General features: G+C 40.0%; 1 protein-coding gene across 1 annotated transcript in view; it reads right to left on the minus strand.

Moving 5' to 3' along the window:
• NEK11 (NIMA related kinase 11) overlaps positions 1-11,462 on the minus strand; it is a 288,926-nt gene extending 277,464 nt beyond the window's left edge. Inside the window, 2 exon segments of the mRNA XM_060149008.1 lie at positions 8,523-8,791; positions 11,325-11,462. Coding sequence (XP_060004991.1) covers positions 8,523-8,740 — 218 coding nt within the window. The 5' untranslated portion in view covers positions 8,741-8,791; positions 11,325-11,462.
• Positions 11,463-11,570: the final 108 nt, after the last annotated feature.

An 11,570-nucleotide genomic window follows, 5' to 3' on the forward strand; every position in this document is an offset into this window, starting at 1 on the left:
GTCTGAAAATCTAATAAATATTCTATAGTAATTTATCTACACTCTTTTCTTGTCAACAATCGTATTTTAAATAAATCACTTTTGTTTTCTTTCAAACAATAGTAATGTAAGAAAAAAGCATTTTAAAAAAGGCTTTTTGTGTGCTGTTGTCTTCCTTCTAAATGCTTCTTGGTGATTCAGTCTTCAAGCAGGCTTGTTTGGCCCCCTGCCCAAGACAAAATGAAATGGAGGGTTTCCCTGCATCCTACTCATCCTAAAATATTTTATTTATTAGTCATCTCTCATCCGTAAATATTAAAAACTAGATAAAAAGCTCATTGATTCTTTTATGCTAATACATGCAGCAAAGCAGCCTCAGGAAGATGTAAATCATTTACCCCAGAACGTCAACCTCATTACCATGATTGAGGTAAGTCAGTGTGCAACCTGCCTTCTCTTCTCTCCTTTTCCCTTCCAGCTCCCAACCCTTACATGTTGCAAAACTGCCAGAAGCTCAGAGGCTTGAGTTACTGCAGACCAAGAACTGGCAAAGCCCAAAGTGAAGTCTAAGTTCAAACTTACCCTGTCCAGATTTACCTAGGTGGAACCTACACACAATATCCTCCAGAACATGAACTACTTTAAAAGAGATTTTAAGATGCACTCATAAGCTCTATTAAAAGACTGAAGATTTTAAGGAGAAAAAGACATGATCACTACAATTTAAAAAATGAAGAAAACTGTATTTTCTGGTAGGGAAAAATAGAAAGAAATCATTAGTTTCCTCCAAATTGTCTTCATAACTCTCCACTGCATAAACCACTGAATCCTATTAAATTAACTCAGCCCACTCAATAACCCAATTCTACCATCACAGATGCCCACTGGGGAGAACTCCTATTAATACTATAGAAATAACAGCTTTAATAAGAGTGCAGAGAACAGGCTCAAAGCTGGACTCATTAAATCTACTGTTTTATTTAGAATGACTCAAAACTGAAAGTAAGGATATGTTAAAATAATTAAGTAAATCAGACAGAAAATCCATAAATAGGTGTTAGTAGGTGCATTGGTGTTAGCAGGTGCAAAATATAAACAGTAGCTTTACTGAAGGCTATCTGCTATTAAATAGCAGAAATTACTGTCACATTCTGAGTCACTGAAAGCTGTTTCAAATATTATAAAAATCTATGCATTCTAGTTAAGAACTATTACTCATTTTTAATTATTTTTGACACTGGCAGGCTACAATAATCAATTTATTAATTCTCTAAGAGGAAATAATGTCCTTTTTTGTAAACAGTGAAAACCTATACACAGAAAGGGAGGCTTTTTAGTTTATTCCTTATAATATGAAAACTGACTTCTCCATTTCTCAATGTGTCAGAAATAAACTTGAAAATGGAGGAAGTCCTTTTTCTCTAATTACAACTGAGCATCTGAGCAAATGTGGCCATAATCCATAACTGGCTCAAATATTCTTCAACTGAATGCACAGAATGCCCATCACTTCTCAGTGATCAAAGCTCAGTTATTCATTAGTTTTCCAGACTTAAACCATTGACAGAAAGGATATGATGAAACAATCATTACATCAAATCTCTGAGGATGCAAAAAGGCACAATAGTATTTTACTTCTACTTCAAAGAGAGTACCAGAATCTACCTAGCCAACAAGAAGGAGCTAAATGATATTAAAGCCATATGGTGGACTATTATGCAGGCATATTATATGATGCTTTTAAGAATATTCGATAAGATGGGAAAATACTTATATTTTAGTGTTTCCAAAAAAAGATGCAAAATTATATATACACTGAATGGAAATGTTCTCCCATCCTTTTGCCTAGTTCAGTGGTCCTCAAACTGCAGTTCTCAGGCCAGCAGCAACAGCTGTTAGAAATGCAAATTCTCAGACCCCACCGAGACTTGCTAAGCCAGGAAGTTTGGGAGTAGAGCCCAGCAATCTGTGTTTTAACCTGCCTTCCAGTTCTGATGCCCAATAACGCGTGAAAACCACTGGCTAGTTCTTAATCGTTCTTGAGGTCTCAGCTGAAACGGCATGTTCTCAGGGAGGCCTTGCCTCACCAAAGCTCATCCTGCCATCTTAGGTCTATTGTACCTATAGCAACCAAGACTTTTCTTTCACAATACTTAATGGCAGTTTGTAATTATTTACTTTTATGATCATACAATAAGTGATTTTCTCTCCCACTAAAGCAGATACTCTCAAGCCTAGCTATACATTCAAATCACCTGGAAGCTCTCAAAAATCCAGATGCCTGGGGTGTGGCCCAGTTAAAACAGAATGTATTGGGGTGTGACTCAAAGGTGTATTTTTAATATTGTTATTTTACTGTTCAGCCACAATTGAGAACCACCCAAATCAAGCTCCTTAGAGAGCAAGTGACCAGAAAATGGGGACCAGATTCGTTGAATGAATATGTGAAGTTTCTTCTACTTTTATTATGTGGATTTTTTTCAAGCTTGCACATGGTATAAAATTCCAAATGTACAAAAAGTGTTCAATGAAAAGCAAGTCTCCTTCACTCCTCGTCCTCAATCTCTGAGGCAACCACCATGACCAATGCCATATGTTTCCTTGAAGATTAAATAAATGTCTGTCAGTGCTTACAGAAAAGACCAGAAGTTGGGTGGCAGGATTACAGATCATTTTCCTGCTTTACGCACACCTGCACTTTTTGTAAAACATGCGCACATTACCTTCAATATTGGAAAAGGAGGTAGCCTAGGGTTACCTGTATGTACGTGCCTCTGGAGCTGTACAGCAGACACACACTGGCGCTGAGGGTCCCCAGGAAAACAGTCACTTGGAATGATATTCTCTGCTATGAAGAAGAGACCCTTTATCTGGCTAATCAAATAACTGTCTAAATTGTTCCACCTATTTTGTTTTAGTTATATTTTCACTTCTGATTAGATATTCAGCTTCTCCAGACTCACACCAGAAAATGGTAGAAAGGTACATGAAAGGAGATACTCACTCATTCTAGGCCCAGAATTAAGAAGTGGCATCATGATTTATAGATTCATCTTAACTGAATTTGGTTAATATAAGCCCCTCACCAAGACTGACCATCTCGAAGTATATTAAGATGAAAAGCTGAGGAATGGATCCTAATGTGGTGGCTTAACCATGGCTCTGTCCTTCAAAAGCCCTGACTCCCACTGCCCCACCCCTGTTGGTGGCTACTGCTCAACACAACACTTTGGAAATGGGCCGTAGGCCTGAGGTGTCCTCAGAAGGGACTGGGCTAAGGAGAGCCATTTCGCTTTACAATAAAGGACCCAGACTGTTGTGGGGTTTTTTATTACCTCTTTATAACTTTTCACCTCCTTCACTCTTAAGGTCTAAGGCCACTCCTCTCTTGCTGTCAGTGTGATTAATTCTATCAGCAGCCCCCAAACCCCTCTCCTCCATATTGTCTCCATGGCTGGGTGGGAAATCTGCTTGTTAGGACTTTTGAAAATCCACTCTAATACAGGCCCAAGAGCTCTCCTGGGACGCAGGGTCCTTAGGCCTCAGTGTGTGGGCTTGAGGACACTTCTCTAAGGAATTGATAGCCTTTCCTATTTAAGATCCTCATGCTGGGAAGAAATGTCCTGTGGAGAGAGAAAGCATTTCCATGTTAACCATGTTGACTATATGTAGGCAAAGACCAAAGTGTAGGTACACAGTTAAGGGGGGAAATATTTAGATATTACATGGACAGAACCAAGGGGGGAAAGAATGAAAGCTCTTACATAATGTACAGATACCAGTAAGATAACGACTGTATGTAGCTAAAAGAGAGCTGGGCAGTGGCCATTCCAACACCTCTAAGAGCAACCTGCCACACAGATGCTAAAGCACTGCACTGGCTGCTGGTTGTTTTATGTATGTTAATTCTGCCTCTCTTCTAGACTGGAAGTTCCTAAGGGCCAAGCCTTGTATCCTATTGCTTCAGTTTCCTCTCTGGTACTCAGTCCAAAGCAAAGGTTTATTATATAAATTGTATTAAATACTTGAGTTGACAAACTAAAAGACTAGAGCAGAAAATCAACTTCACATAATAATGTCACTGTATCTTAAGTGTGATGAAATTTTTTTAAAACCAGCATCCTATGCTGATAAGATTCATGTTGAAGTTCACCAACTATGGCCATGATTAATTGTGTATTTTAATCATGTACAAATAATCATATAATTCAGGGTAAGCCTATTTCCTTAACATCTCTTTTCTATTAAATTACACACAGTATGCTAAGGGCCAAAGTAACTTACTAGCTTATCAAAATCTTGTAGGTTTGCTTAACAAAAAATTGACAGCTTACATATATATGGAATCTAAAAAAACCCAAAAAATGGTCATGAAGAACCTAGGGGCAAGACAGGAATAAAGACGCAGACCTACTAGAGAATGGACTTGAGGACACAGGGAGGGGGTAGGGTAAGCTGGGTCAAAGAGAGAGTGATAGTGTATATATGGACATATGTACACTACCAAATGTAAAACAGATAGCTAGTGGGAAGCAGTCGCATAGCACAGGGAGATCAGCTCAGTGCTTTGTGACCACCTAGAAGGGTGGGATAGGGAGGGTGGGAGGGAGGGAGCTGCAACAGGGAAGAGATATGGGGATATATGTATATGTATAACTGATACACTTTGTTATAAAGTAGAAACTAACACACCACTGTAAAGCAATTATATGCCAATAAAAATGTTTAAAAAAAACCTGACAGCTTAACAAAAATATAAAATTATGAGCTAGAATTAGAATAATCTTTAGGAATATGAGTTAACATTATCACACCTTCAACATCCATTAGTCCAGAGTTTCCATAATTATGAAAGAAAATATTCCCAAATACTGTTTTATGAATTTCATGACACAGAATATAATAAAGTAAAAACCTCTATCTCATTCACTAATCATTTTAAGCTTAATTTTATTCTACTGTGATAACTAAAAAAAGAATACCAGATATATATATTTTTAATTAATTAATTAATTTATTTATTTATGGCTGTGTTCGGTCTTCATTTCTGTGCGAGGGCTTTCTCTAGTTGCAGCGAGCGGGGGCCGCTCTTCATCGCGGTGCGCGGGCCTCTCACTATCGCGGCCTCCGTTGTTGTGGAGCACAGGCTCCAGACGCGCAGGCTCAGCAGTTGTGGCTCACGGGCCCAGTTGCTCCATGGCATGTGGGATCTTCCCAGACCAGGGCTCGAACCCGTGTCCCCTGCATTGGCAAGCAGATTCTCAACCACTGTGCCACCAGGGAAGCTCCAGATATTTTTATGCCAAAAAAAAAAAACCCTCTCGAAACATACATTAATCAAGTGTAATGCCTGTGGCCTTTTTTTTTAATTCCATAGCGAATGCAGAAAGTCAATAAAAATGCAAAGGAATATGGTATTTACATTGTAATTAAAATTCACAACATCATAGTATATGAAAAATGTCGATGGTAGAGTGGTGCCCTCAACTGGCACAGTGATAAATTGCAACTGTCTAACGGGAAAGTTCTTTGATTAATTAAATCTAAAGTGCATATCGCCTGGACCTAGAGTTCACAGAGGCTGGTAACAAGTGTCCTACAGACCAGCTGGGGCTCACGGTCTACCTAAGTCCCTCCTTTAACAAGGGTACCACGGGGTAGTCTGGCATGTAAAGGTACCATACACTTTCCTTATTATCTCAGAAGGTTAGGGGTGTGTCTGCAAAACGTGAAGAGAATCAGATCTACTCTGATCTGTTAAGGGAGCAGCATTCATAACATTACAGAAATCTTTTTAGAAGGTATTTTCTATCCAGCCCTTAACCAATTTCCTATGTTTATGGCCTAGTATGTAAAGCAGAATTTAAAACCTTATCTAACCAAATTGCTTGAAGAAAGGGTGGTACTTGTTGATGTGCTTTGATCACAAACCAAAGGTTCACCTGTCAACACTCTCAGGAAAGGATCCTAAAAATATGAGTTTAGTTTCCTGCCTCTGTATATGCATTAAACACAACAACCGCTGATGAGCTGCTGCCTTACACAGCTAAAAGGTCAACATTCTGAGGACAAGTTTCCTTCCGACAGCCATAGAGATATGAAAGAAGAGATATGAAAGAAGAGATGGCAACAGAAGCGTTACAATCTCAAGAAAGATCCTAGAAGAAGGTTTTAAAATCACATACCTGACACCACATTGCTTTGCTTGGGAGACTTTCCTCTCTTAAAAGTGTAATGTAAAAAGAAAAGCTTCCATTTAGTAGAGAGTTCCAGTTGCAGTTATTGGGTGGTGTCTAAGAAAACTGAAGCTCAGATTAGGAACCTGCATAACCTTAATCTCAGTTAAGAACAAGACTGGCTTTACTTCCTGACCTGTTCACTTCAAAGCCTGTGGTCTTAACCCGTGACACTGTACTGCCTTCCTTTGAGCATTCTAAGATTTTGTGAGCAGCCATATCCATGATTCTTCATGATTTCAGCAGTTCTAAAAGTCAAACGTCTACAAAAGTAGGCAGGTAGTGGAAAGGTGTAAGAAACGGTGAGGAGTGGCGGGAACGTGGTGAATCGGAGCAGAGTCCAGGGTCTGCCTAAAGAGGGCCGCTGCCTGCAGCTCCAGCCCACACTGGCTACACAGGCGGCAGTGTTAGCAAATATTTTGATTTTTTTCAAGAGAAGATGAAAAGCTCAATTTTATGAAAGCGACCCATTTTTAAATACTGGCAACTAATTTAGATTTAAAAAGAAACAACTCTGCAAGCCAAACAAAAGACATCTGAAAGTTGAATGTGACCAGTACGTAATATGTTGTAGAGATTCTGATGATGAATGATTCCTGTCCAAGAGATTTTAGACTAGACCTTTGGTATCAAATGATTTGTCAATTATCCTCACTATTGAATTTACTCTACAAACCTAGGCTTCGTCTGCCATCTTCAGCTCAAGTCATACGTCCTAAGATGAGTTCAGGTACAGTGAAGGTCACTAACAAATCACTTCCCATTCAACAGGCCCCAGCCCCCTCATCCCTCTCATTCTCCTCCCGCCTCCCTACACACACACACACACACACACACACACACACACACACACACACACACACACACACACACACACACACACACACACACACACACACACACCCATCACCTCAAGTCTGAAACTTTCAAGTTTGGTCTTCGACATCTCATGTCACATCCCTTTAATCAACTTTTTTTTCCTATTCTCTTAAATTCTTCACATTCCTCATTAGTTGAAGAAACCAAAATTGGATACATTCTTTACATTATGATTTTTATAACTCTTGGGTCAGATTTAGGCCTTACTCTTAATGTTTCCATAAAGGGTCTCTAGTAATTTTCATAAATTTATCATCCTGTTCTAAACAGCTGGAAGAGTATACCTCTAGGATTTAAGGTAAAAATTTATTTTTTGGTAGAAGTCATAAAGCATGTTCAGGACACCAGAAAAGTGCCCAGCATTATTCCCATTCTTCACACAGGAATTTATCAAAAATTATGAAGTCTAGATAACTACTTTTTAAAATTCTGGACACAGAGACCATTTAAAAGGCTGATTTTTAAATAAAATAGTAGCATCAGTAACATTTGCTTTTATAGTTCCTATGACATATTAAGAAGTAGAAAAGTTTATCACACTGATTTTAAGTCCACAGTCCTATGGGCAAAAGCTGGAACAATTTAGAGTAGCCTCAAAACCTCTGAATGAAAGAGTAGATTATGGGATGGAAATCTGTTCTTCTCAAGGGCTGATTTCTTGTATCACTCTTCCTTCTCCCTTCTCTTCCTCCTGTGTTTGACGTACAAGTTTCTTATCCTAACTTCAGTTCCAACTAACTTTTCACTGCAGCACATTCAAACAACTTTAAGCTAAAAATGAAGATTCATCCTTATTTGTAAGAGATGTACTGTCCAACAACATTAGAGTTTTTCTCTACCATGGAAGTTTATAGGGTTTGATTAAAATCAAAGGAAAGGAAGTAACAAGAGGGTCATCAATATAACATAATTTTAGATGGGAGCCCCTGTGTGGTTTAAATGTCTAATTTGAGGGCTGTATGACTACAGACGTTGAAAACCTCCTCCATGGGAAAAAGCCATGCAAAGTCAATACCGTATTTCCTTCAGTACACTCTATTCACCTCAAATGTGAATTACCATCGATTTGTATTTCCTAACATTTCTAAAAATGCAGTCATTATAAACAATTCTTATTTTCTCATTCAAGTCCCAATCAAGTTAAGTGGAAGCAAGGCTGTAATTGAGACTTTGGTATGCATAAAAATCTTACTTTCACATAATCTACCCCATTTCCCTACTCTAGGTCACTTGGGTACTTCACTCACCTTCTGAAATGCCTTTAAAAATCTGATCTGAAGACATCATTCAAGGAGATTTTCTATCTCTTACTAAATTCTTACTTTAATGCAAAAAGCAAAGTAAACAGTACTCCGTGTTTTTAATCAGCTAAGAGCTGCACACACACAGCAGCCAACTCAAGATTTGCATTAAGTATTTTTTACTTACAATTCCTCTCCTTGTTTGGCTTTCTTGTCTGACACTAGATAGACGGTTCCAAAAGTTCCACTGCCAAGTTTCTGTTGAAGCGTGTATCTTCTTGCGATCAAGGGCTTTGGACATGTGGAAACAGCTATTGATCCACTCACACACTTAGCAGCCTCTCGGAATTTCAGCATTGATCCAAACAAGAGAGAACTGTTTGTTTGCTTATCGAAACTCAACATGCAAGTCTCCTAGGAGATGGTCAAATGCATCCGAGTAGTGTCGGTCAATGCCTTAAAGAGGAAAAATCCAGTGGTGAGGTCTAATGCGTGCTGAACTATTCCTAACAAAAAGTGTAAGTTTCTGACACTGATACCTGTACCTTGATTAGTGGACTGAACAACCCAATATTGGTTAACCTTAATTGAGAAAATGTTAAAAGGTAGAGATACTGCAGATTCCAATAGAAGGCAGTCTTTCACAAAAACAGAGACTTCCCTCAGGCATCTAAATTTGGCAAAACTGAGTAACAGTCAAATTTCCCCAAGTTCTGAAATGTATATATGTTTTCCAATCAATAATCTGTTTAAGACTTTATACTCCCTACCTACTTTTTAAAAAACATCCAAGTACAAGAACTTTATAATTTCCTAAAATCTACATATCTGCATCAAGCTTTATGTATTCTTTCTTCCCACCTTATGTCTATTTTGATTAATAAATGGTGAGTTAGGATTAAACCAGAAATTAGCATGTTGCTGGTTTCTTTCAATTTTTTTTTCTGCGGACTTTAAACCATGATATTTGAATTTATTAGATGTGAAGAGGGATATGGATTCGAAATGAATTTTTTCCCATCCTAAGCAAATTCTGATCCAATGTCTGAAGTTTTTTTATTATGCACACTGTGTATAGAGTAATCTCCCTGGATTGGAAACAAGAAGTGTCACAAATGCAGTTCAAATCTAAAATTGTATTTTAATGTTAGCTGAACATAAATTTGTTATAGGTAAATTTGTAATTCCTCAAAAAGCTATAAATGTACAGCAGAATTATGAAAGGCAGGACTGTTTCATATGAGTATGTGTATGGTAAAATCACTTTTATTTCATCAAAATGTAAAATGTTTTGTTAGTAATTATGAAAAGTGGGTTTTATTTTAAATCTATAAGAAAAACATGATTTTAATAACTAATGAGAACAGACTGTGTAGTACAGGGAACTCTATTCAATGCTCTGTGGTGGCCTAAATGGGAAATAAGAGGGGATATATGTACACGTGTGGCTGATTCACTTTGCTGTACAGCAGAAACTAACACAACATTGTAAAGCAACTATACTGCAATGAAAAAAACAAGGAAAGAAAACATGATTTTAAATTGAAGACTGTGCTCTGGAGTCAGGTCAGTCCATATTCAACAATTCCAAAGCTATAAGACAAAAACCTATTGTGCATAATGACAAAACAAGATGCTATCTGTGTACTTTGGGGTACATGGCCAGCGGACTTCATCATGGTGGTAGCCAATTACAAATATCCTTGGAACAGAACATAAACAAGGAAATGTCTATTTACAGCATTTCCCTTCTTGAAATAATGTATTAATCAGTTAAGTTTCACCTAATGCCAGTGAGAAGGAAAACTAGTAATCAGAAAAGGAAGGAAAGGAAGGAGGGAGGGAAAAACCAAATCACCTAAGTGGCTATGTGATCACGACAATACTAAAACATCAGCATTGGGTTGGAACTTCAGAGCTGGGGCCCATACCTCAAAATGCCTGAATTATGTGGGATTATCAATATTACAGAAATTAGTGAAATCTACTGCTGAAAAAACAACTGGAGAGCAGGGCTCCCAATGTGTCTTTGTGTGCTTCCTCCGATCACATAAAAGTGATGCTTTCTGGCCAAATTAAGCTGTTAAAAAAAATGTATGGACTCATGGCCTTTTCAACTGTAAAGGACACTTTCAGTAATCCTCCTTACTGGAGATAAAGGTCCCTGTCTAGGGAAAGTCAGAATAGTTCTGAGAAGTCCAATTTTCCAGGGGCTCTCATTTGTAAATGAGCGTTTAAGCCCAGCAGTGTCTAAGCAATGTGGCAAGGCTACAGAGTACCTCGGGACTAGGCTCCCTCTGGCCCAGCCTCCCAGTAGCAGCCCGGCCGCCCCCTCCCCAGGCCACTCAGTCTCCTCTGTGCGACCACAGAGCCACCCGAGAACTGGTAAGCGTCCACTCGCCCCCACCTCACAGAGGTTGTAAAGGAACCTGAGCGCAAGGAACACGCCTTCTTTATCTCTGGGTCCTCGGTGCCTGGCACACAGTAGGTTTTCAGTAAACTCTGTTAAGGCAGATAAGCGTCCAGCAGACCAGCTTGCTGCCCAAGGGGGGCGGGGGGGGGTATGTGGTGGGAAAGGGAGAGACGGTTCACAAAGCTGCACGTTGACCCTTAGTGGGGGAACTGTGGGGCTGGGGGCACAGACAGGGAAGGACAGTGTTTACCAGTCTCCTCCTAGGTAACAACAAGAGGAAGCAGATCTGACACCGGATTCTGCTAAAGTAGAAATCTAACCTTAAAGGTAAACCTTAACCCTAAGGTTAAAAAAATAATTCCTTGCCTCAAGTATTTTAAATTTACATTTTCGCAAAGCGGATTAACACAAACGGAGGAGGCACAAGCCACACATCCTCCCGGGACCGGAGCAGGTCCGGGAGGTAAGAGCCGAGGGAAGTGAGGAGGCGTGGGCTCGGAGGCCCGGAGAGGCGGCCCTGAAACCATGACCTTCCCGGCGCCGGGAGCCCACGAGCCCCGAGGAGCCTCCGCGTACCTTTTCGGGTGAAGGCCGAGGGGTGGTAGCACCGCGCGCGCCCAAGGTCCAGCCAGTAACCCGGACGCCGGAAGAGGCGCCTCACATTCTTGCAGCGGGGCCAGCGAAACTCGGAACCTAGGTTGCCAGGGAGACGGCGCGGGGCGTGCCGGGAAGTCGAGCGCGGCCGCTGGGCGCCGTTGCCAGGGAGACGGCGCGGGGCACGCCGGGAAGTCGGGGAGGTGGCCCTTAGCGGGTCACGGAAGC

This window comes from Lagenorhynchus albirostris, chromosome 5 (genome assembly GCF_949774975.1).
Source record: "Lagenorhynchus albirostris chromosome 5, mLagAlb1.1, whole genome shotgun sequence".
NCBI classification, from domain to species: Eukaryota; Metazoa; Chordata; class Mammalia; order Artiodactyla; family Delphinidae; genus Lagenorhynchus; species Lagenorhynchus albirostris.